The 25989-nt window shown below is 52.4% G+C and overlaps 2 protein-coding genes across 6 annotated transcripts in view; both read left to right on the forward strand.

Moving 5' to 3' along the window:
* Positions 1–6697, forward strand: part of CYFIP2 (cytoplasmic FMR1 interacting protein 2) — a 60707-nt gene extending 54010 nt beyond the window's left edge. For 2 of the 5 annotated variants that reach the window (XM_059712940.1, XM_059712942.1), the window contains exons 29-32: positions 20–136; positions 949–1187; positions 1673–1820; positions 2277–6697. In XM_059712940.1, the coding sequence (XP_059568923.1) occupies positions 20–136; positions 949–1187; positions 1673–1820; positions 2277–2444 (672 nt within the window). In that variant the 3' untranslated portion in view covers positions 2445–6697. The remainder of the gene's footprint in view (positions 1–19; positions 137–948; positions 1188–1672; positions 1821–2276) is intronic. The other 3 variants (XM_014609975.3, XM_019475992.2, XR_009454835.1) reach the window with 2 other exon arrangements.
* A 7287-nt stretch (positions 6698–13984) lies between these two features.
* Positions 13985–25833, forward strand: NIPAL4 (NIPA like domain containing 4). The gene is made up of 6 exons (XM_006257799.4): positions 13985–14071; positions 17678–17926; positions 19314–19370; positions 19924–20014; positions 20907–21067; positions 21861–25833. Exons 1-6 carry the CDS (start codon positions 14035–14037, stop codon positions 22463–22465), a joined length of 1200 nt encoding a protein of 399 aa, XP_006257861.2. The 5' UTR covers positions 13985–14034; the 3' UTR covers positions 22466–25833.
* Positions 25834–25989: the final 156 nt, after the last annotated feature.

The raw sequence follows: 25989 nt of genomic DNA on the forward strand, positions 1-25989 counted from the left end.
CAAAACTGCTTTACCCCAGCTAGAGAGAAGCCCAGGCCCCTACAACACCCCAGCTTTGCAAAGAGATCGTAACGAGGCTGTGAAAACCCAAGTTTCCCCAATCGCCTGCCTGTTTTCAAAGACTGCAAAATATCCCGTAAGCCAGATTGTCAAGGCTGAGCCTGCCCGATTGTCTGTGTACGTTTGTGCGTGTCTGTTATGCAAGTACCGGTGTCTGGCGCGAGGATGCAAGCTAGGTCCCGTGCATAGCGTTCGTGCTTTGTGAAGAGCGGGGACCCAGGCTGAACCTTAGCACCCAAACTGCCGGGCGTACAAACTTTCCCTGGGAGCCAGCTGCTCTGAGCAAGCCGTGTGTACAGGGCGTATCCCTGTCACAGCAATCCCCTGGTCCCGCCAGCAGCACTGCAAAGCTGGCATCCACGCCGGGCTTTCATGGGTAACATGCTAGACCACGTGGGCCAGCAGTCCCGAGTCCTGCTGCAGGCAGCAACCAGAGCCAGTGCCTCTAGTAAGGAAAGGGGCTGCGGTCTCTTGTCCAAGGTGTAACCTTCGTTTCCAATCTATTTAAGGCATGTCTGTACTATGCCGCCGTAATCACTCCTGGGGCAGCTGAGAGCAGCCAGGAGCGTGCTCTGGGTGTGTGCTGACAAGTGGCTATGGCTGGATTTTCCCAGCCACGCTCCTTCATAGTCCAGCACCGCACAGAGCCGCTCTTACGGGTCGCAAACCATTGCTGGCCCATCGTGCAACCCATCCTCCATCTCCTAGGTGGGAGGCACGCTCTCAGGGAGCGGGTATCAGGGAGCAGCTTGCAGAGGTAGGGTCCGGTCTGGCCTGGGATGTGTTAGCAAACGGGGCAGGGCCGAGAGAGACAGGACGGCGGCGGGGATGAGAGCCATGCCTGCCTCACGACCCCGCTCTTGTGTCTGCGGTTTGCTCCCTTCACAGCAAATAGCCATTGCGCGGGAGGGCGACTTGCTGACCAAGGAGCGGCTGTGCTGCGGGCTCTCCATGTTCGAGGTGATCCTGACGCGCATCCGGAGCTACCTGCAGGACCCGATCTGGCGCGGGCCCCCGCCCACCAACGGGGTGATGCACGTGGACGAGTGCGTGGAGTTTCACCGCCTCTGGAGCGCCATGCAGTTCGTCTACTGCATCCCCGTGGGCACCAACGAGTTCACGGCAGAGTGAGTGGGCCCGGCCTGGCCGGGGCTGGGAGGGATCACTAGCCAAAGAGGCTCGCTGCAATGTGTTGGGACCTGATGGGATGTGCAGCTGGTCCCAGAAAAGGGGTTGGACCCTGGGTCCCGGATGGGGTCCCAGAGATCAGCCTCATTGTATCACGGTAGGGTCTGAGCGCTGTGTACAAACACAGCCTGGCCTTGCCGCCAAGAGCTTGCAGTCCAAACGGGCTGATACGAGGGGAGATGGGAATGGAGATGAAGTGATTTGCCCAAGGTCAACACAGGAGGGCATTGGCAGAGACAGGCCAGCACCTCTCTGCGCCTTGATCCCAACCCGCCCGGCCTCATCTGAGCACTCCCGCGCTCCGGCTGCTCCATGCTTTTCCTGCTCCCATGCACAGCCCTCTGAGCCAAGAGGCTGGGACGGGGGTGCCTGGTATCTTGGGGGACGATCCTTCCCTGAACGTCTCCCGTTCTGTCTCTCTCAGGCAGTGCTTTGGAGACGGTCTGAACTGGGCGGGCTGCTCCATCATCGTTCTCCTCGGACAGCAGCGACGCTTCGACCTCTTTGACTTCTGCTACCACTTGCTGAAAGTGCAGAGGCAGGATGGCAAGGACGAAATCATAAAGAACGTGGTAAGTCCGGGGACAACAGCAGGCTGCGCGGACCCCCCTGCTCCTGCTTTTGCATCTCAGCAAGAGTTTGCTGTCATGCCCTTGGGGATGACAAAGCCCACGAGTCCAACGGGACACGTTAATGCAGCGCGTTGGGTTACCCCAGGTATCACAATATTTAGACCAGCGATTCTCGACCAGGGGTATATTTGGGTACTGACAGGTCCCTTGAAGGATGCTCCGTATGGAGGGGATAAGCGAGGTATGAGGAGATAAGCAGATAAGGCCAAGCTCCAGGTGTGAGGAAACAAGCCCCATCATGAGTCACTGGCAGGCATCATGAGGTATGCCCCCAGCGCTGAGAAGCAGAAATGCAAGAGGAGTTTCTCAGCAGGAGGTTGGCAGTGCTGATGCTTTCTAGGTGATGGTGGGGGATAGCACCAGCCCCTGACCTGCTATTTCCTTTCCCCCCTACAGCCCCTAAAGAAGATGGCTGACCGCATCAGGAAGTACCAGATCCTGAACAACGAGATTTTTGCCATCCTGAACAAGTACATGAAGTCAGTGGAAACAGACAGCTCCACCGTCGAGCACGTGCGTTGCTTCCAGCCCCCCATCCACCAGTCCCTGGCCACCACCTGCTAAGCAGCACGTGTGAGCACGGACATGAAACCCTTTGGGTTGGGGGGTGACAAGAAGCTGGACCAGGATGGAAACCAGGAGGGGAGACTTAGCAGAGTGGATTTGGCAACGCAACTAGACTGGAAGTACCCAAGACACACAAGGACGCATCATCCTGCCTGGCTCTGTCTGAGTGCATGTTCTTCTGTGACATCCCTGTGATCGGTCTTACCTGCAGCTTAAAAGAGGGGATGGGGGGAGGGAGGTTTAGGGCAAAATGTGCTTTTTTTCCATGAAGTGTCAGTGTTTTCCAGAACACAAAACTAGGAAAGTCCCGGGCGCGGGGTTGCAGTCGGAGGAGCCGTGTGTTCTCAGCACGCTGGAAGTCCTCCCCCAAAGTGGATAGCGAGGGGCCAAACAGAGCACCCATCACCTTGCACGAGGGGGGCCACGTGTCAGGACAATTGGAGAGAGGCGTAAAAGGCAGCATAGCAAGTTGTCTGGCCAAAGAAAGGTTGATGTCAAGCTGGATTGCAAGCTCCCTGTCCACCTGGGGCTGGAGGTATACCCCCGCTCGTCACGATACAGCCCAGGCCCTCCTAAATTCAGTCTCTGGTAAGGGGATTTTATGACAGGTGTGTACCAAAATAGCAAAGATATGAAGGTTGAATGGTGCTTTTCGGTGTCAGCTGGAAGACAAGGTCATGACGTGGTGCTTTCCCGCTGTGTTTCATCCTCCTACAGCTAATTGCAAAGAGTGAGGCATGAGTGCTCTTAATGAGTCAGTGCTATGCCGTGCTGATCTGGATATGCTCCTGCATATACCCCAGGGAGGGGAGAAATCAGTGATCCCAAGAGCAACCACAGCTGTCTCCAGAATGTCCCAAAACTTCAGGTTTTTTAGCTCAGTCTCCAAAATCCTCATTCTGGAAAGAGCTGAAATCTGCAGTTCACGTACGTTCTTGAGTGCCGTTTCTCTGTCCCCAGTGAGCTCGCCGTGGCACATCTGCCAACAGACAGGTCCACGGGGGATGGAGCATGCCAGCAGGGTTCATGCAGACCCTCGCGCACAGGGGCAAGATGATCTTTTAGCACACGGGAAATAAGAGAAGCAGCAAAAAAAGGTAGTGCTCAGAGGCTTCGGCTTGGGAAATACAGATGCTGTTTCCTTCCCTCTCCCTGGTGTCCAAGATTTTCCAAAGTAAAAAAGTTGGTAGCAACTTCAAGGAGAATTTCACCCTCTTCCACCCTACCCCGTGTCAGCATCACCGCAGCGATGTGCAGGGTGAGCCAAGAGCTCGCCTCTCCTCGCGTCTTCCTGCAACGCCCCCTTGAACGCCGCTGAAGTGTCCCCAGCATTGCGTGGAGATTCAGAGGTAATGGGAGACCATGCACGTGCAGGGTTGCCGATTCTGGATCTGTTACATCATGACGTAATGACACGAATGACTGAGCTATTTGCGTAGATTGGTTTTGGATCACGGTGCGTAGACTTTACATCAGGGAGGAGAACGCACACGATGATTACATTTAAAAAACCCACTAGATTACTGTATACATCAGATTCAACATTTAATATTTTAACAAATGCCTTATCTTCCTTCTGGACAAATGTCATGAAATAAGTATCCTATCATTGATTTCCTGGGTGAGTCTCAGCAGTCTCCTGGAGATTTATATCTAATTCCTGGAGACTCCAGGGAAAGCCTGGAGGGTTGGCAGCCCATTGCACATGCCTCTCTGTTAAACCACCTCATCCTCATGCCCCAGCCCTGAGAAAGGTTTCATTTTTTCTTGCCATTAGTCAGGTCAAGTAAGACCCATGCTGGGAGGTAATAGAGATGTGTTAATACATTGCAACCTGACCCATCCTTTCAGACAGAGCCGTTTCAGACAGCACAATCCAGTGGTGTCACAGGCTGTTAGGAAGCTAGAGACACTCAGCAATTATTCTCTCTAAGGGGAGCAAAAAGTTGATTTGCCCCAGCTTGAATTTTCTGTCGTAGGAAACCACGGCCAGCACCACGTTATTAGCAAGAGACATTCATTTTTAGGCAAGATGTCTCTGTTCTCTCTGAGATCTGTATCTGTCTCTTGCGAACTGAGGAATATCTCCCACACTAACGTTGCCTGGCCCTTCCAGCTGTTTGAGCTGCACTGAGAAACAGTCACATCTCTGATGTAGTTGGTCTACAAGGTGCACCCCCTACCCTGTTTGCTGAGAAACTCGTGGTGCATTTTGATTGGAAACCTAAATGAAACCTCAGGGAGATCTTCTGAAGTCTTGCCTGTGGCACGGACAGGCCAGGGAAGGGCTTGCATTGTGCGGGGAATTTGTTCCTACTGTATTTTGAGCAGGAGAACATCACGAGCTCGGTAATATTTAAGGCTTGTGATTCATATCTGCTCTTCCACAAAGGGTGCAAGGCCTAGCTCCTGACCCTGTTACACCATATTTACGCTGATTTAACTCTGCTGAAGCCAGGAGACTTACATAAGCATAGAAAGAGGTTAGCAGAGCGTGGACTCTGGCATGTTTGTGCTATGAAGTAATGGGGCTATGATCCTACTGAGATCCTAAATTGGGTTTTTGGTGACCTCAGGAGTTGGAGGTTTGTGATTTTGCTGAATGACAAGCACTGCCTCACTTTTGGCCGTTGGATCAATCTCTGGGCACAACACAAGGAAATACCCAACCGTGGTTGTCACGTCACAAAGTGTTGGGGCTGTGTTGCAAAATACCGGGTTAAGAATGAGATATACCCCATGGCCCCGTGTCAGCCACCTAGACACTACTGGACGTGCTGCACTAGTAGGTAAATGCCAGTCCAGTTAACGACTGCACTAGTAGGTAAATGCCAGTCCAGTTAACGACTGCACTAGTAGGTAAATGCCAGTTCAAAAGTTTAGGCTTTTGAAGGAGTCATGATACCTTCACATATGCATAAATGTTGCCTTGAAGTGTCATGTTCTTTGATGTAATTTGGGGGCATGAAGTCCTGTGAGGTCTATCAACACAGCTGGATGAACTAAAATGCAATGCCTAAAACAGAGATTTGCTAACATGGGGTGGTGAGCGTGACGGTAGGAAGCACCCTCCAGGCTTGTACAGGGGTCGACATTTTTGAGCAGGAAACCCAAATTGTGTGCGCCAAGTGAAGAGTGGGGTTGTTGGGATGGTTGCGTGTGTTTGCTGCGGGGGATATGCAGGTGTGTTGGTCAAATGGTTCAGGGAGTTGGTGTCCGAGATCAGTGATGCCACCTTGTTCACACAACTTGACTTTCACCCCAAGGACAGTAGTCGAGCTCAAGTCCTCCTTGACTGACCATGAGGGAGGGCACAGACCACTCAGTGAAGTGGTCAGCCTCTTCCTTTTGGGCTTATTTATTTGAATCTAATCATTTTCAGTGGAAAAAAGGTGTGTGCTGGTAGCCGTCATGGTAGCTCATCATGGGAACGGGTCGTGACAGGGTGCATGAAAATCTCCGTTCAATGAAGGCCAGAGGTCTTCTTGAGGGAAATGTTGTAGTTCAAGCACAAGCCGTTGCTGAACCTGGTGCAGGAGTCCTGGGGTGAAACGTTCAGGTCCGGGTCACGTCGGAGGTCAGACGAAATGATTGTTACGGCCCTTTGTGGCCTTAAAATGTGTGACTCTTAGTATTTGCAATGCACAGACCTGTCCCTTGGTCCTCAGCAGCCCCACAGAAAGGGGAATCGAACCAATTCAGATCCTGCATGCAGTGGTGTGTTTTTTTTCCCCCGACAACACATGCTAGGAGCATTGAACAACACACTAGTCCTTATTTCCCCCTGTATGAATCCAGGTCAATGGGCTTAGGTGTGCTGATAACCCGGAGCAAAACTTTGTTTTTTAAAAATTTAAAAGAAAATGTTGAGAAAAAAAAATTATCTTGTCAAATGTATCATATTTGTACGAAGAGCTGCTTGGGGGTTTTTGTACAATGAATTTACATTTATTTATGGTGAGGTATATTTATGCTCGTGGTCAAATCTGGTGTTAAATTTTTTAATCATATTTGCTATGCAGCTTAAGATGATATTTTGGTTTTGTATTTTTTTCTTTTGATTGTTCCGACTTCGGGCTAACAGAAGCTTCAATCTCCATTAAGGCGCTTCTGTAACGATCAAGCATCTGGTACGTGGTGATATGTCCTGTAATACAGCAACCACCAGTGTGCACAAGCAAACCTGGGATGAATTCTGTGATGATGAAAAATAAAGAGTTGGGCTCACCGAGGAAGTGGGCGGATCTGTCCTCGTGTCGTCATGGAAACGATTGCTTTGAAATGAAATGAATGGAAACAGGTGTAATGAAAATGTCCTAATGCCAACGCTTCTGGGGCGCCTTCTTTCTCGGCCAAGGCAAGGGCAGGGAGGAAGCAGCAATGGGAAAGTTGGATGGCAACTTCAAACTTCTTTCTTTCTTTCTCTCTATATAACAAATAACACATTTTTACCAAAAAGGGACACAGAGCTGTCTCAGATCGCCAACAAAAAGTCAACAACTTTCAAACAAGGGGCTGAGGGGAGGGATCCGCTATGAACGGTGTGCAGCGTAGACGTAGGAGGAATCTGTCAGACCAACAAAAGCAGCTCCATCACTTTTCCCAGCTCTCTTGAAGTCACCGGGCACGTGACATCTCTTGGAGGCTCTGTGTTTAATGCGCGTCCTTGCCTGTGGGTTGCTCAATTGCTCCCTGATTTCAAAACTCCCGAGGGCAGCGGCAGGATGGCAGGGTGTTGCTCCTGACTCAGCCGCTGGCTCTGTGACAGCCTTTCAGGCCTCAGGTTCAATTGAAAGGTTTGCCAGTTTTTAGCCACCTCTTGTGCGAAGCAGCTGCTCTGAGACCTGGGACCTAGGTCATCTCGGTTTGGGCAGCCAGAAAAAGGAGGGACTCAATCAGGGACCGTTGTCACCAACGCAGGACCTAGTCTTTCCATCAAGGCTGGGGAGAATAACGCTCATTATTCTCAACCACTATGCAAGTGCCAAGTCCATCTCCCGATGGCCAGCGGTAAGTGTTATTTGGCTTAAATCGTCTCCCACGTGTGCTCAGAAGTGCCACAAGCTGCAGCAAACCTTGCAGCTGAGCGGCTCCAGCTTTCAGGTAGGGGCAGAAAAGGGATCTACCAACAAAGTGACTTCTGTAAGCGTATCTTGGTGCTGGTGCCCACTGTCCTGGCAACACCACGGGGTGGATCTGATACCTGGACCGACTGTTCCTGTGCAGTTGTCCTTAGTGAGCTGCAAAGTGCAGGGCATAGGTGTCTCCCGGTGAGTCCTTCCCCCAGCGCTGCGTGCATATCAGTCGCTGTTTATCTCCCCGTCATGAACACCATGTACAGGGAGGAGCACAAACATCCTGTGTCGCAGGGAAAGCATGCAACTTGCTGCCTCTTCTGGGAAGACCCCTCTCGGCTCATACCCTGCAAGATGCCCAGCATTGCCCCTTGGGGGAGTGATGCAGCTCAGTGCAGGGCTGGACACCTGCAAATCCAAAGGGCACAAGAAAAGGCTCAGCAATGATAGTCCATCTCCCACTAAACCAGGCTGGGGTCTGGCTCCTACTGGAATCAAAGGCAGAACCCAGGAGTCCCGGCATGAACCTGCGTGCTTTCATGTCCACGCTCCAGCTGGGTGAGTCAGCCCCCAAACGTCATGAACTTGCCTTGCAAATCAGGAGATTGTTTAAAATAAAAACCTGGGTTCATTGTATAGGGCAGTGCTGGAGCGGTGCTGACCTGAAGAAGAGTTAAAGTCTCTTGCAAGACTCTTTGCCAAGACTGCAACCATTGAATCATCCCAGGCCATAGCTAATTGGGACCTGCTGGGTTAAGGCCTGTTTGCTCCCTGAAGTCCAGTTTTATCAGCTACTTAGTACCTTTCCTTTCAGAGGTATGTGAAGTCATCTGAAAATCAGAGAGGTCCCGTAACCCCCTCAACCATCAGCTCCATCCCCATAGGAAAAGGCTTGCTTCCACGTGTGAAGCAACCAGCTCTGTTCCTGCTTACACCAAGCACCATACAAATATCCCACGTCCTGAATATCCCACATCCTGAAAAAGGTTTCCAAAGGCACTTAAGCCTAGGAGACATCTGGCAGTAAGGGGCTGTCCCACAGTACCTGACACTTGTACTTTTATTACTGCTTCTGGATAATGAATACTCAAGTTCTTCCTCTGCGTTTCTGGGCCAGAAGAGCTGAGCAGAGGGGAACAGGCTGAAAATCAGGTTTTCTCATGTTGCTGGGAACATTATTCACATGCAAAATTGTCATAATCTAGCCACTGGATTCCTGAGCCTGGTTTGCAAACTGGTATTTCAGGTGGAGCTGCATTGCTAAGGGATGAGTCCCTGGAGAAAGCTGCTTGGCTTCAGAGCGGGGATGGGGGAAGAGGCTGGGGTGTTTGGGGGATTTTTAAGGAATCAGATGATGTGAGCTTTACCAAGTGAGATCATCACTGGGGGTCCAGTTGGCTACAGGGATTTCCACTGAAAAGGTGGGGAAGAGCCATTCAGAGCAATGGAGGAAGTCACCCCATGGCCTGTGCTTGAGCTTCCCTGTCCAGACTTGCTGCATGACTAAGCACCACGGCAGGGGTTTGGCTCTTTAGTCCCTGTCCTCACCTGCCTCCCAGCCACAGCGAGCTGAATGCTGCTCTGCAGCTCCAGCAGCTTTTATAGCTGCTTTGATCTGGTGTACATGACTACACCCCTTGGTCTAATAAAAGAGATCGGACTTACACAAAGACCCTTGTCTGCCTCTGACGACACTGGGCACAAGCAGGGGAGACCCCGGCCCCCTGACATCCCATGTACACACACACACACACACACACGCATGCACGCATGCACACACCTACTGCACATATATCTGGGTGCCAGTGAGAAGGAAAACACCAGGGCATCCTCCCTCCAGGCCTCTTCCCCCCCCTGCTACTCTCCTACTTTTTAAGCACATATATACTTCATTCAGCCTGGAAATGGGCCCCTTTTCCAGGGAAAGTGCCATTACAATTCACTTTATTTTCCCATTAAAAATTCACATGCTGGAGCAATTTTGCCTCAGAAACATATGGACGTTCTTGTTTCCCGTGTGATTTCAATATTTAACAAGCCCCATATTGCTGTTTGCGCCGTACTTTGAGCAGCCGTCTTCAGCGGTTCTTTTAGCTAATCGTATTATTAGACCCAAATTAAGCTGGGGTGAGATGGCCCAAAAGGAAAGGCACATTTGCCATGCAAAAGTTGCCTAAAAGCTGGGATTTCATACGGGTGGGAGGACACAACCAGGCAACCTTCACGCCTGGCCCATGTCTGTGATTATTGAGCCTGTTCTGCCGTTTCCTTCAGGTTCCCTCTGCTTTCTCTTAGGGGGCTCCCTGGCCATCAAAGGGCAGGACTGTGACTACAGACCAGGTGAACATGCTGCTCCAGGGGGACTTGAGTTTGTAGTTAATTTGGGCACTGGTTCAACAGGAGCTTTCTGGGTCTCCCTTGGGTTCAGTAGGCAATGGAGCTCACTGAGCCCAGCATTGCAGAGGCCAGGCTCATACTGCATTGGGAGGTGGTCCTTCTCCCACGTTAGGGTGGGACGTTCATTTATCCAGCCATGCTTACAGCAGGATCCAACAGGACCCGAGCTACAGGGCCCCCCGCTAGGCAAAGTTAGCATGAGGTCATCCCAAACCTGGGTGACCTCAGCTTCTGCTTGAGGGCCCACCAAGGCCAAGAGCAGCTCAGATGGGCTCTTCTTTGCAACCAGCTAAGGAGATGCTCGGTCAACGAGAGAGGAGGCTGCTCCGAGCCTTTCACAGATTGGGTGCGGAGCGCGCAGGAGGAAGTTTTGCCAGGTTGTTTGGGTTCATTATCACTTGTGGGAGAAAGGTAAGGAGCATTTCATTCACCAGATGCAGCCTGTCTAAGCCAGTGACCTGCTGCCTGCAGCTGTGATGGGCAGCTCCGATTAAAGTACACCCGAGTACAAAAAACCCGGAGCTTCCCATTCGCAGGGGAAAGGGGAAACCATAAGAGCCTCAGGCTGCTGCGACTGAATTAATCCAAATGAGGCACTTCTGTTGGTTTTACTGATCTCTGCAGCCTTCCAAAGACAGCCAGCTCCTGGGCCCTCCGTTAGGAAAGGTTTTAATGACTGTAGTGGGTTTGTGTGCACACACGGCTCCACGCTTCTCCCATTCGGCTTCCCTTTGACATCCTGGTGCTAGAGAGAGAGCAGGAAAGCCTGGGAAAGCAAAGGGGTGCCCGGTTTGTTGGTGACATCAGTGATGGTACTTTATCAGAGACCTTTGTGCAAGTTGTGATCAATCAACATGATTTCTGCAATCTGCCTTGAGAAAGCATCCCTCCAGTTGCATGCAACACTGACTCCAAACCGACTCGAACAAGATATGGCCAGATCCGCCTCCAACCCAAATGAGCTGCACCAGTCAAACGGATGCTAACAGCAGCAAAGGTGCACCCATCGGATACCTTTATGGCTTCCCCACCCTCCTGCCCCTAGCTCTGAATGCCATGTCACGATGCACTGGACATCTTTTAAACAAGCAACAGAGTTTCACCCCTGTTGTGGTTTATAGGTCTGTCCTTATCAGACCCCTGAAGAAACTAATACACACAAGCCCCTCACCCCCGTTTTGGCTCCATCACCCATTCTGGAGTCAGATGCAGAAGTAGTCTATGCTAGAGAAGGTTACTGCTCCAGCTCTGCAAGCATCTCTCTCCTGGCACACCTCCTCACAAAGATGCTATTTATACTAGTAACGGTGCATGGATCAGTACAGTTTTTACCGCTTCCTAGTGGGAAAGAAGCTCTTTTAGCAAAAGCATTTTTTTTGCAAGAGAATCGCTGCACCTACTCTACAGCGTTGTGGTTACACCAATGTTGTAAAAACCTCGCACTCCTTATCCATGCGACTAGGCCAGCTAAAATGTCATGTGTAGATCTAGCCTCAGTATCTCCCTGTCACTTGTGTAAAGCAAGCGTGGATCCACCCCTCTTGCCACGCTGTGCTAATTTCTTCCACTATCCACTCCACATATTAGTTCCTACCTTTTGGTCAAATCTTATTGGTAACTGAGAAAACTCTGGGATGCTATATATCGATGTATAGAGATATGTATTTGTATCGAGATAGATAGATAGATAGATAGATAGATAGATAGATAGATAGATAGATCTGATTTAGTTACTCTATAACTTGCAAATTTACCCTGACTTCAGACTACCACAGCTACCTCTCTCTCACTCGTCTAAAGCCCACAGAAGTCAATAGGAATCTCTGCCTTTTGCACAGAGAAACTTTCCTAATCCCTACACCCTCTTTTCCACATATGCAAGCGATCCACAGATCTACTCCCGCTCTCGCGGGTGCACTGACTGTACAGAGGCAATCGCGGTGTGTTGGAGGGGACACACGTCATCCTGTGGATTCCTTGCAAACGATGAGCCACGATGACTCCCCCGGGCTTTTCTGTCAGCCTGTGCTTTTGTACTGCGCTCATCACGATGGAATTCAAACACTTCTGGGTATTCGCTGTGCGTGCAGTGCAGCTGATCACCTAGATTATGCACTATTGTTTCTGTGCCCTGGTTGAATGATGGACCTGGGTTAGAAGCAGGATGAGTGCTTGGGGCTATTTGCCTGTGGCGTGAGTGCTTGTAGTAGGGCTGGATGCATTCCTGGAGGAGCAGGGGAGTGAGTGGCATGGCCTCTGAATCAAAACTTCCTAGACCCTAATGCTTGAGGCTGCAAGGGAGAGAGGAGCAGGGGGAAAAACCCTGGGCAGACCCTGTTTGCTGAGTGAGGCAGGAGACTGGACAAGATGGAGCTACGGTCTGACCCAGTCAAAGGCAGTTCTTCAGTTATGTAACACAGATGCTCTCAGACTTGGGACAAGTTTCCTCTCTGTGAGCGCTCCTGAGCAGGGAAAGGCCTGTGGGAGAGCAGCGAACCAAAGGGTTGGAGGTTGAATCACACTGCTGTATATGAGCCATTTCCATTGCAATCAGTGTTTGCAGGTGCCCTTGTACAGTATCAGCTCCTTGTAGCCGTGCTGGCCTAAGGACACAGGCAGACACGGTTCTTTGGGTAGAGGTGATATCTTTTATTAGACCAACTAAATAGTTGGAAAAATGTTTTTTGCAAGCTTATGCCCAAAAGCTTGCAAAGAACTGCCTGTGGCAGGGGGTCAGGCTAGATGATCTGTTCAGGTCCCTCCTGACCCTAGCTACTATGAAACTATGAACCTTTTCCCCAACTATTTATTTGGTCTAATAAAATGTTCAGCTAAGCACTGTTTATCGTGAATGCATGTGCTGCTATCTCATTTAGTCTGACCTCCTGCATCCCATCGATTTTACCAGCCCCATGCAATCCCTTCCCTGGGACTGAGTGAAGATTTATCCATCTCTCTTGTCCTCCTAGAGTCTCATGTGATGTGCCTTGTGCTCCTGTAAAGCGCTGGGTGCTGCTGTTGTGTTAAGTTCATAGCAATAATGCGTAGCCAATGTTAACCCCCCACCCTAAGCCTTTCTGTGCTGTTCCTTTGAGAAGGCTCCTGGCTGCAGGTGGAATCTCTTTCACCATGAGAAGGTATTCATAGATTCATAGATGCTAGGGTTGGAAGGGACCTCAATAGATCATCGAGTCCGACCCCCTGCATAAGCAGGAAAGAGTGCTGGGTCTAGATGACCCCAGCTAGATGCATATCCAATCTCCTCTTGAAGACCCCCAGGGTAGGGAAGCGCACCACCTCCCTTGGGAGCCCGTTCCAGACCTTGGCCACTCGAACTGGGAAGAAGTTCTTCCTATTTGGGATGAACTTTGTGCATTTTACTAGCCCAGTTGGCTGCTTAAAGGGGTGGAGGGGGGGAAGCTCTGTTTGCTTTTAATCTCTGCTGTGTGGTACACAGCTCCTTGCATACACAACACTCAGCGCACACTAGATGGACGGCATATTACGTCCAGCTCAGGCACACAATATTTGGATGCATGCGACTGGACGTGGGCTGGTGAGATCCAGCTCCTGGAGGGGTGCATACCCAGTCAGCCCCAACCCACGCGAGGGCAGAAACAAGACACCCAAGAGCAATCCCCATCTCCGAACGGGCTCGGGATCCAGAAGGGCACCAAGCCGCAAAGCTGGAGCAGAGCCCTTCCATCCCCGCCTTGTGCTGGGTGCACCTTAGCATGCCCCAGGTCCGACGCAGCTCCTTCTTGCCCGGTGCCCTGTGTCCGAGAGCAGGCGCCGACAGGGACAGTGACCTGCGTGGGACATGGGTTTTTTCCCCCCTTTGCATTGCAGGTGGACGAAGCTGTGCACGATTGCTACCATCCCTGTTACAGAGGATGCAAGTGTGAGCAGGCGGTCACCCCGCTTCCTGCCCCAATGCAGCATCTCTAGCCAGGACCCTGCAGGAGCGAAGCCCCGGACACATGCAGCACCCCGGCACGGGGCTGCTCCGCCTCTCGCCGAGCCCGGCAGGGCAGGGCAGGGCAGGAGGAAGGCGGAGCCGCGGAGCAGGTGTGTCCGTGCCCGGCCGGAGCGCGCGGCTGCCGCGGGATGCGCCCATGGAGCCGCCGGGGCTGAAGCGCAGCTGTGCCCACGGTGCGTGCGGGATGGGGTCGGGGCACGAGGTCCCGCGGGCAGACGGGTGTGCAAACAGGGGCACGCTTGGCACTCCTGTGCCCTGCCTTGTCGGCACCCCCGGCTGCTGCTGCTGGGGTGGGGGTGAGCAGCCACCAAGCCCCAGCTCTGCCCTTGCTTCTGGGGAGGGTCCCGCTCCCCTTTTGCTGCTGGGAAAGGGGGCTATGCACCGGGTTGGGAGAAGAGGAGGAGGGACCGGGGCTTATTGAGAAGAGAGGAGTGAGTGGGGTTGGGGGGGGGGGATGATAGCAGCCTCCAGCTCCCTGCAAGGGGGGCTGCAAACAGCTGGGCTGGTCTCAGTGGGGGCAGATGGCAGAAGGAGCAATGGGCTCACGCTGCAGTAGGTTGGATATAAGGAAACACTCTCATGAGGAAGGTGATGAAGCGCTGGGTTAGGCAACCCAGAGAGGTGGTGGACTCCCCGTCTTATAAAGTTTTTCAGACTTGGAGCTGGGGCTGGTTGGGGTTGGACTAGATGCGACCCCCTGAGGGGTTGCACCCTTGTTTTCTACATGAAGAAGCCACACAGGCAGACCTCAGGCTTCGTCCCCGTCAGGTTTTCTGCTTGGTGTGTGGCTGTCAGGGAGACGCAGGCATTTTCTTTGCGAGGAGCCGTGTAAAAGCAACATCACACAAGGACATTGTGCGTGCCAGGGCGGGGAGAGAATTCACTTTTGTTCCACATCTCACAAAGCCTGTTCTGTCTCGGGCGGGAGGGAACCGCAAGGTTTGCATTGCAGGCTTCACGGGGAGCTAGGGCTTTTCTTCCTACAGCTCTTACCAGTGCAGGAGAGAAAAAAAGGGCCAGTAAGTCGCCTCTCCCATTGCCTGGCTGCACCTCGGTTGTTCCTGGGGGTGCATGGCACAACCACAACCCGGGGGGGTCATTGGCGGTACATGGGGTGACTTTTACCCAGCACTAAGTGAATGCTATTGTCGCTGCACTTCAGCCGGCTCCATCCCCTGAACACTTCAGTTGCATCAATGGAGCCTGGATCAACCTGTCCTGCAGCAACAACCCCACGAAAGGAAATCCCTGCTAGGAATAGGGAAGGAAACATCCCTGCTCCACCAGCCCTGGAGGCCTCTCTAATGAGCAAAGCCCACTGGGCAGGCTCCTCTTCATATTAAAAACCAAGACAATGATCTAGCTCAGTGAGTCTCAACCAGGTGCCAGGACACCCGGGGGTGCCTGGACATCCTTTCGAGGCTGCTGTGCACATCACAGTGTGCAAATGCGACTCTCCGGATAAACCCCGAGATTGCAAACAGGAATCCAGGGGGATACGAACATGTCGATGTGCTGCGGTCTTTCCAAGTTCTTTGCAACAGGAGAATTGCTCTATTACTTTTTTCTGCAGTCAAAACGCAAGTGAAAACTAAGAGCTGGCATTTTCTGGCCTAAAAGTAGGTTAAGAACCACTGCTCTGGCTAACAGATAGGATAAACTCAATGTGTTCTTAATGATCTACTGTAACCCATTGGCAGCACTAGCAGGAAGCAAAGTGATGTGTCCCCTAGCAGGGAATCTTTTCATCTAGACGCCCTCCTCCAAACCCACAGGGTGCAGATTAGGACCCAAGTACCTGCACAACAGCAGCGCCTTGCACAACACCCCGCCTTGCAGTCACTTGCATTTGCACAGTGCGTCTCACCTGCTTTCCAGCAGCCAAGTGGAGCATAGGGCTTGGCACAGAAGGATGGATGGAGAAAGAAAAAGTATTGTCTCAGGACAGATCTGTTCTCTTATGAAAAGCACCCTGGGATCAGGCATGTCTAGGCGGAGCCTCCCAGCATTTCCAAAAGGGATATTGGTGCTCCAGCATCTATAGGGAGGAGTCAGGACCTTTGTCTTATAGGTGCTAGATAAAGGATCTGTAATTCTCTAAGATCTGTAACCAGGGTGTTCATTGAACACACATGTTTGAGTGCACCCATCATCTACCAGGTGGTACATGGAGCTGGGAAGGGAAAGAGCCAAGTGGACTTTGCTGGCATGGTAACTCTGCCATCAGGGGGTCCTGGTTTTCTTCCTCTGCTGGCCCCAATCAATGACAGCCCTGCCTCATAATTAAGGAGTTGGGGAGAGCACAAAGTCCCACATCCAGCTCCTATCCTTTCTCATGCATGGCTTTGCAGGCGTAGATGCAGTGCTGTAGAAACCCTCCTGCCCTGCAATAGCCAGGTCTCCCCTGGGCAACAAGCAAAGGAGTTTGAGGCAGAAAGACTCAGGCTGTCTCCTTCTCTGCCAAACCCCAGCCCAGAGCCCTGACACTCAGCTTCCAGCAGCCCTGGGCTGCTCCCTAATCCCCCAGCTCCTGGCCCAATCATCCCAGGCCCTTCCAGACCTCTGCCTCCTGCAGCGCATCCAAACCCTCTCTGAGAGCCCAGCCCTTCCTTTTATACCCTGCAGGGAGCTAATTGCCACGTGCCCCACTGCTTCCTACAGCATCCTAATTAGTGAGCCACTCCAGTTAACCCCTTCTCTGCTGCGTGGGGTTTAGGAGCCTAGCAGGACTCATGGGGTGGAAAACCAACGATGGTTTGGATCCTTCTGGCCCAGCTAGAGCCACAGGACTTTCCACTCATTGTCAAAGTGGTTGATGGGCTTCCCCTAACAAGGGAATGTGGCTGATTACATACTGGACTGGCCTGGTGTATTATGAGACCGGGTTATTCCCCCTCCGCAGCCCTGACCTATGCCACGGCCAAGAGAGGACATCGAATCTCTGTCCCAGACTCTGGCAGGCCCTCAGAGTCCGTCCCAAAGCACAGGGTGCTGTGAGAGCTGCTCCCCATGCCTGCCTCCAGCCACCCACAGCTGTGCCCAGGTTTCATGTGAATGCAGTGATGCAAATGAGGCTCCGCTGCACGGAGGCGCGGAGAGGCCACACACATCCGTGCCAGCACATAATGGTGTCGGAGGCATCCGGCTGGAGGAAAGATGCAGCTTCAGGCCAAGTGTCCCTGGACAACCAGTGCCTAACAGCCACATCCACCCAGAGTCCTGCATGGACCTGGCCCCTTCACTAAGGGTTCGCTCTATTAAAGGATGGGAAGTATTTGCACTTCTGGCTAATCCTTTCCTCACCTCCACAGTTGCTTCTTGCTTTGCATTCACCCTGTGCATTCAACGGCCAAAGGAACAAGTCTAGATCTCCACTGACAGGCAAGTCCTCCAAACCCCTCAGCAGTACATCACGTGTGTCTGCTTGAGGTGGCAGTGCAAGAAAACACCTGTATTTGCACAGAAAGAATGAGCTTTCTGTACCCCGTACTGTGCATGGGGTAGCATTGTGCAAGGAAACATAGATCTTTGCACAGAAAAGAAAGAATGGGGTACCTCGGTCCTAAGGGTCCTCTAGGACCTAGGTAGCCCATTCTTTTCTGCGCAAAGATGTGTTTTCTTGCACGGTGCTGCTCATACCCCTTTAGCAGAGGCTATTTGGTGAGCCCTGGAAACAGACAAAAATCACAGACCAGGTGTTTCTGGAGGAGTTGCATCTGGACTTTACTGAGGCAGTCTAGGCTAACTCCTCTCTGTTTTCTCTCCGTGTCGTGGCCCAGGGTCCCTGCTTACCTTGTCCTGCCTTTCTCGCCACGTCGTGTGCCAAGTGATCAGCGAGACTGACCTGGCCCTCTCCTCCCATGATAACCTGACCTTGGAAACCTCCTGGGAAACACCGGTAGAAAGCAAGTATGGATTCTACATCGGCTTGGCCCTCGCCGTCTTCGCCAGCTTCCTCATCGGCAGCAGCGTCATCCTCAAGAAGAAAGGGCTTCTGCGGCTGGTGAAGAAGGGGGGCACCAGAGCAGGTAGGGCTCCTTGGAGCCCGTGGTGGGAAAGGGGGGGTTCAGACCCAGAAGCATCATTCAGTCTCCCATGACCGATAGGGTGGTGGGGCACAGGGCAAGGTTTGCCACGATCCAGGTGCTGAACCGGCTGCTTCAGGCCTCGGGCAGGACCTTGCAGCAGCAGAGCGGGAGGGAATTTTGGGCTGGCCCCTGAATTTTGCAGAACAACCCACTCCTCACCCTCAGCAACGCGCGGGTCGGATGGGATGAGAAAGCCACTGTCATCTATAGGGGGGTTCCTTATACACAGCTCCAGGGCTGCATTGCTTCAGCTGTTTTGATGCCCTATGATGGCTAGGGGTAAAATATTATTCCCTCGTGGCAAAATACCATCTTCACTAGCTCCCTAGCATCCAGCAACCAATGCCACCACCATTCAGCTGCCATCACCAGGAGGCAGCCCTGTCTATAAGTCTGCAATGCCACCGAGTGGGGCAGGCCTCATTTCTGAGCCCTCTAATGATGTTGCAGACTTGTAGTTTTGCCTGGGGACATTGACTGCAAGACGGTCAGTGCGTCCCTGCGCTCACGTGCACTGCAATGCTGTGCCAAAGCAGTGCCTGCCACCTGCGCTGCCTGGGTCTTCTCCCTGACCCAGCACATCTGGGCCACAAACATGGAGCAGGGGCGCAGTCGGGGCTTGAGCAAGAAGGCCGCGTGCCTGGGCGCATACAGGGGATGATCTGTTAGCATGGGTGGGAGGCTCGGGTAGGCTTTAGGTGTGGCTGATTTGTGTGGGATGGTTGCACAAGGTGTGCTGGCATTCAGCACAACAAGCCCCTGCAACAGCTGGTTTAGCCGGAGGCAGGTGCCCGTCTTGCACCTTTGGCCCAGCATGTGACAGGGAAGGGTTTCCCCAGGCTTTGCAGGTGCTAAGGAATTACAGATCCTTTATCTGGCACCTAGAAGACAAAGGTCCTGGTGGAATTGCACACGTAGGTGTGTGGGTGCACATGAACATGCCCATTGAGTGAACAGTGCTCTGTGCAGCTGGATGCACATGCCTGCAGCACTTGAGAACAATCTGCAAACCCGGGCAGCCGGAGCCTTGGTCCCTTAGCACGGGCTGATAGCACCGGCAGTGGAGGGAGGGGAAGGGAGCTTTGCCTTACAATAGCTATTTTCTATTGCATTTAATAGTCTGCCCCACACTTTAAATGCCCGCCCTTGCAAGATGTGACTGCTTCGTTTACAGTGTCTTTTCCTTTCTCTGTCATTCTTCCTTCCCATCCCTTTCAAAAGCCATTTTGCACCCCCACCCCCCCACTTACCCACTTGTTCCTCAAATGGCAACTAGTTATTTCTTTTTCTATTAGCCCCTAAACTTCTGTGTGCTCTGCTTTCCCAGGAGATGGCGGTCATGGCTACCTGAAGGACTGGCTCTGGTGGGCTGGACTGCTAACCAGTGAGTAGGGCTATTCACATTCCCATGAGCTCCCAGCTATCCATGGAGGGTCAACCAGGACAACGGGCCACGTGCTTCGTCCGGGGTCGTTCGGTGGGGGGACGCAGAGCAGACCTGCTGTCACATCCCAGCCCTCCTCCTGGCTTGTAAAACTCATTCACGCCAGCACTTTAAGTGCCACGTGTTGGACCCACCTAGATTCAACCCCAAGAGCTTCTCCCTTTGGAGCCCAGGGAGGCCTGCTCCATCTCCCTCTCTGATGCTGGAGGAGGTCAGGCCTGGCTTCGGCTTGCAAAGTTTGGGTTGAGGTGTATTCTCACCCCTGGGCCTGTCGGCAAGCCTGAGGCTGAATCCAGGACACAGGACTTGCTGCAAAACCCCTGTCCCTGGAGCTGACCTGCCTTTGTGTAGCTCTTGCTGGGATCACTCCCATGTCCCCTGCAGCCCAGGACCAACCTCCCGGGGAAACCTGTGCTGTGCTCCCTTATCATGGGCACCAGTAACCAAACACAGAGGAACTCACCTGCTGTTTGCTTTTGTCCTGTTTGCTCAGTGGGTGGAGGGGAAGCGGCCAACTTCGCTGCCTACGCGTTCGCACCTGCCACGATTGTGACTCCGCTGGGCGCCCTGAGCGTGCTCATCAGGTGACTTTCAGCTCTCTGTATCCTGAGGTTTGAGGCTATTTCTTTCCAGTCTCAAAGTGCCAGATGGTGCTAACGGGGGAGGGAGATACCTGGTCATTGCTATAAAATAGGCAACCATCCAGAGGCTCTTTTCCTGGCAGGGCATGTGGCACAAAGCAATGTTACCCCTTAGATTAAACTACCTGCTGCTGGGCACATCTACACATGCACTTTAATGCACATTAGTCTATTTTAATGTGCATTAAAGCATCACTGAAAAACAGTGCTCTATACTTAATGTGCATTAAGACAAGCTAATGCACATTTTCTTAGTACCACACAACAGGTACTAGATTTAATGCACATTAACTAAAGCACACGAATGCATGTGTAGATGCTGATGAGCAGTACTGCGTGCTCATGTGACCAGCGGTCCAGGATCCACTTGGAGGAATTGAAAAGAAAATCTCAGGAGGTCACATCTAGTCCGACCCCCTGCTCCAAGCAGGACCAGCCCCAGCTACATCATCCCAGCCAGGGCTTTGTCTACCTGGGTCTTCAAAACCTCCATCGAATCCATGGTCCTTGAACCCTGGGGTCTTGAGCCTGTTTCTTTGAGCATGAAATACTTCAGACTGTCCAAGTGCCCAGGCCCATTTGTGGAGGTCCTTTGCAGAGCTGTCTGTGCCGTGAATCCTACAACACGCCAGCATCCAAGGAGCTCTGGGATAATCCCCGTGCACTCTGCAGAGTTGCTCTAGACTCATATCCATGCAGTTGGGAGAAGAAGTCCTCCCTGAGCAATTATAAAGCTCAGCATTTAGGGTACTTCACCTGTAACATCTAATACCAGTCCTCTGTCAATGGTCTCGGGGTGCCGTATTGACGTGCCTCATTCTTCCCACCGGTGCAGCGCCATTCTGTCTTCCTATCTGCTCGGAGAGCGACTGAACCTGCTGGGAAAGCTGGGCTGCATGTTGAGCATCTTGGGGAGCACCATGATGGTGATCCATGCTCCGGAAGAAGAGGAGGTTACCACTCTGGATGAACTGTCTTCAAAACTGAAAGAGCCAGGTGAGCAGCAAAAGCCGTGCCATTGGCATTAGAAATGGGGCTGTGTAGTGGACGGAGGTAAGCCATAAAAATGCAGTGAAGTCTGTAAATGCTTTTTGAGTGAGAATAGAGCCTCGTGTCTAGCTGAAAGAGGTGGTAGTCCCCATGCTGATAGAGGAAAGTGATTCTTCCCCTCTGTTCACCACTGGGGAGGCCACATCTGGAGTCCTGTGTCCAGCTGTGGGCCCCCACTGCAGAAAGGATGTGGACACGTGGGAGAGAGTCCAGTGGAGAGCAATGAAAATGGTTGTGGGCTGGGGGCATGACTTAGGAGAGGCTGAAGGAACTGGGCTGATTGAGTCTGGAGAAGAGAAGACCGAGGGGGATTGAATAGCAGCCTTCAACTCCCTGCAGGGGGGCTGCAAAGAGGATGGAGCTGGGCTGGTCTCAGTGGGGGCAGACGACAGGACAAGGAGCAATGGGCTCAAGCTGCAGCAAGGGAAGTTGAGGTTGGATATTAGGAAAAACTTTCTCCCGAAGAGGGTGGTGAAGCACTGGAACAGGTTACTCAGAGGTGGTACAGTCTCCATCCTTGGAGATTTTTAAGACCTAGCTTGACAAATCCCTGGCTGGGATGATGTAGTTGGGGCTGGTCCTGCTTGGAGCAGGGGTTGGACTAGATGTGACCTCCCGAGGTCCCTTCAACCCTCATTTTCTATGACTCTATGCTGCAAGCTTATAAAATGTTACAGCAACTGACCCCAATCTTGCGCTATTCCACTCAACGTGAAGGCCGTCTCGTTCCCTCCCCCAGGTTTCCTTGCATACGCGGTGATCCTCTTGGCAGTCTGCTTGGTGCTGATCTTCTTCCTGGCCCCACGCTACGGGCAGACCAACATCCTCGTCTACCTCACCATCTGCTCTGTGATCGGGGCCTTCTCGGTGTCCTCGGTCAAAGGACTTGGCATTGCCATCAAGGGCTTCTTCGCTGGCTGGCCCGTGCTGCAGCACCCGCTGACCTGGATCCTGGTTGTCACGTTGGTGGCGTCCATCACCACACAGATCAACTACCTCAATAAGTCCCTGGACATTTTCAACACCTCCTTGGTGTTCCCCATCTACTACGTGCTGTTCACCACCATCGTCATCACCACGTCCATCATTCTCTTTAAAGAGTGGGTCACCATGTCAGTCGTGGACATTATTGGGACAGTCGGTGGCTTCCTCACTATTATTTTGGGGGTGTTTTTGCTCCATGCCTTCAAGGACATGGACATCACTTTAGGGAACCTGCCACAAATGCTGCAAAACGCCGACGATGAACCTGCCCCCAAGGATGACAGGAACATCCTGGTTGAAGTGGACAATTCCAGCATGATCCCTGAGGATAAACCCAAAGTATTCATGATTTACAGCTAAAGCATCACTAGGAACATCCCAGGGGAAAGGCTGATGCTCGCAAACTGGCTAGAACAAGAGCATCCAAATGGGACCAAGCTATTTTAAAGACAGGAAAACAAATAGAGGCCTGATCCAAAGCCCATTGAGTCTTTCCATGGACTTTGAATCAGGATATGATCTAATGATGTATGAGCAAGGAGTATATTAGTCTTCACACAGATGTCCGATGGAAGTGCAAGTTCCTTGAAAACGGAAAAAAAATCACTTGCTCTGGGATCCTTTCTGCTCCCCGCTCCTTTATCAGGACTGGTTTCCAGGGGATGTTCTGCATACTTTTCTTCCTGAGCAAAACCCCAGTGGATGTTGCACTTACTTCAAAGTGACCCCATCGATGGTCCGATTGAGGTCCCTTTACTGAACATTTCCCAAAGGTCTTAGTCCCCCCCTTGCAGAGCACATCACCCCAGCATGCTCAAACAGAGCTGGGGGATGCAGAAGGCACCTCCTCTCTTTGCAAAGCCCCAGACTCAAGAGCAATACTAAGCCCTTACATCAAACAGCTGCTGTCCGCAGTCTGTGGGGAAACGTGGCTGCCAACTTGACCTGAAAGCTAAATCTTCTGGCAGGCCAAGCAAGGGAGCGGGGAAACCAGCCCCCTCCAGCTCCTCCTTTTGCAAGCCAGTTGCCCACCCATCCAGAGCATGCACACATAGCGTTAAGCCAGCAAAAACCAGTTGTTTCCATCATGCCCCATTGAAGAGTGTTCAAATACATGTTGTACCTGGGACAGTTATGCAAGTCTACTCGAGCATCCCTGCAGGGCTCATCCAAATCATCTCAGGCAGCATCCTGGACTGCTACCGAGAAGCCTGCTTCACCCACTCGGCCCCGCCCGGCACATGCCAAATCCGGGCAGTGCGGCCGGCTCAGCGTCCCTGAGGCTGCCCCAGCACCGCTCTCCGGCTCTGTCTCAGTTGTGCTTCCCTGCACACACTTGGGGCACTCTCAGGTGACCAGGCTGCCTCCTCTCCAGCATTTGACCCAGGCTGAGCAGGAGAAGGGGGCAGCAGTCTGAGACATGGCACGGAGGTAGTGTGGACCTGTCCATGCAGGAGTCTGGTACCAGCTTTCAAGAGGGACTTGAACTCAAGCTCTGAATCCAACTATCCTTCACGAGGAAGCACAGAGCAGATCTTTGAATGGTGCTCCTGGTCGTGGGACAAAGCAGCATCTCCTATCCCTAAATCCCAGGAGGGCCGAGTCTCAGCTGAGCAGCTCGCACCAATCCCTGTGCAAAATGTGCCTCGCTCAGGGAGCCGTGCTGGTTCCAGGCTAGTGCAAGCCGTCACGGTGGACTGTATACAGGACAGCCCAGCATACCTGGGTACATGAGCAGCCAGTGCCACTGCTAGATAAAACTCGGTATTTCAGGTGCTTAAATGCTGCAGCATATTCTTCTCATTCCTGTACTGCAAATGATCTCCGATTCTCCAAGAGATGCCTGGTACCTCTGGAAAAGAGAGAGAGCATCCATGCTATAGCTTCTGGGCTTCACATGCTCTGTCCTTGGGATTTGGGCCTGTTTGGAAAAGCGGCACCGCTCTCCAACTCCTCTGGGATCCCGGCGGGCTGTGACCAGAAGCAGAGCCAGCTCCTGAGCACTGGGCCGCGTTGGCCCAGAGCAATTTCAGCATCGAGCTGTCGTGTTATATGATGACACTTCTCCGTGCTCTGCGAGCGTGCGAGCTGGGGCAAACTTTATCGTGGAGGTGAAAGAAGTCACTTTGAGCTTTCTGGCCAGCTTCCACCAGTCTCTGCTGACTACACATTTACTTTGCGGGGTGTCCCCTCCTGGAGTGAAGGTCTGCTTGGCTGGAGTTGTAGGACCTGAGCTTGGGTGGTGGCATTTTCCACAGGGCATGAAGGAGAAAGTATTCCTAATGCCTTTGTGTCTGTGAGCAGATGGAGCATCAGGCCCCTTTGCCCACAGCGATTGCTGCGGTCTCCTCCAGACTGGGCCCAGGTCAGTGAAAGCCGCTTTCGGCCGGAAGACCAAGGCAGTGCAATGCTGAAGGGGTTGTTTGATTGCAAAAGTTAGGGGAGCAGGAGGCTTGGAGACCCCAGCCCTCACATCCCATCGGTACAGCTTGGGGGGCTATCAAGAGAGAAACCTGCTAGCTGTTAGAGGCAACATGGGAATGAGCGGGAGAGGCGAGGTCTGGAAGTATTTATTTTGCTGTTAAAACTCTGCTCCCTCGCATCCTCCTTGCACGGTTTCTCTGGCTGTGCTTCGCCCTCCCCTTTCCATCCCCTTTTTCCCCTTGCATTTTCACTCTGTCCAGCCGCTGTTGCACCGTCTATCGGTGCAAACCCTGTGGTGTCCAGGCTCACCACCACCCCTGGAGCCCCAATGCAGGGGAAAAAGGGGGTGAAGCCAAGCAATGTGCATTCATTCACATCCAGCTGCTCCTGAATCTTGGCCCTTTGCTGCTGGCAGCCTCTGTGTTAAGTTAGCAGGCCCTGCCACAGACCACGATCTGGTCCCATTAGTGCTGAAAAACCTCGTTGCATCTTTGGATGTGGTGCAACTATATGTCTCGTCCCAGGGGAGAGTTAAGCCCCTGTAATCACTGGTGCTCAAGGGCTGAGATCCCAGGGATAAAACCACAGCTGGCATAAACTTTCCTCACTCCATTAACTCAATCAACCAGCTCTTAGGTTTCTGCTGCTTATTTCTTCAGAGGCTGAAGATAATCGTTGTCTTTTGAGAGGACGGACACAGTCATCCTTTTATGCCTAGAGGGGTGAGCTATGAAGCTCAAACCATAAGTGCTGATCTTGGCACCAGAAAGTGGGGTGTAGGGCAGCCGTGGCAGGGACAGAAATCATAGTCACAGAGCATGGGCTGGAAGGGAGCTCCAGAGGTCCCATCTAGCCCAGCCCCTGCCTGAGAAAGGATCAGCCCCATCCAAACCAGCCCAGGCAAATCTATCAGCTAAACTCTGTAAAAGGACCATCAATCCTGACACAAGACATCACACTTGACCCTGCTCCGGGGGCTCTTCCAAACAGGAAAAGGGGAAAGCAGAAGCAGCAATGGGCTGAGCTGGGATTAGCTGCAAAAGCAGGCATTTCCCCACGTGCCCCCACGGTGCTGCCCGGCCCGTGTCATCTCCTCTGGGGGCCTCAGCACCAAGCGATTCCTTCCAGCCCCATCTACAAGACTTGGGGGACCTCCGTCCTCACGAAGCACCTTACCCTCAAATCAAAGAAGCCAAAGGTATATCCGCTGTACTGTCTGACCAGGCGTGAGCCCCAGAGCAGTTGCATTTCAGCCCTGTTTGCTTGTATTTGGAGAGGGGAAATAAAGGCTTTTTGTACCGACACTTGCAGGTGGGTGTGAAAGCTTTCTGCGTGCTTCCCCTGCCAGGAAGGTATTGCCCAGCCGCTCCCAGAGCATGCAGGCTCCCGGTATCCTCAGCATTGCAAAGAATAGAGCGTGCTGTGGACAGGAAAGCAGACAAGGTTCATTGGGTAGATGT

Source organism: Alligator mississippiensis, chromosome 9 (assembly GCF_030867095.1).
Source record: "Alligator mississippiensis isolate rAllMis1 chromosome 9, rAllMis1, whole genome shotgun sequence".
Lineage (NCBI taxonomy): Eukaryota > Metazoa > Chordata > Crocodylia > Alligatoridae > Alligator > Alligator mississippiensis.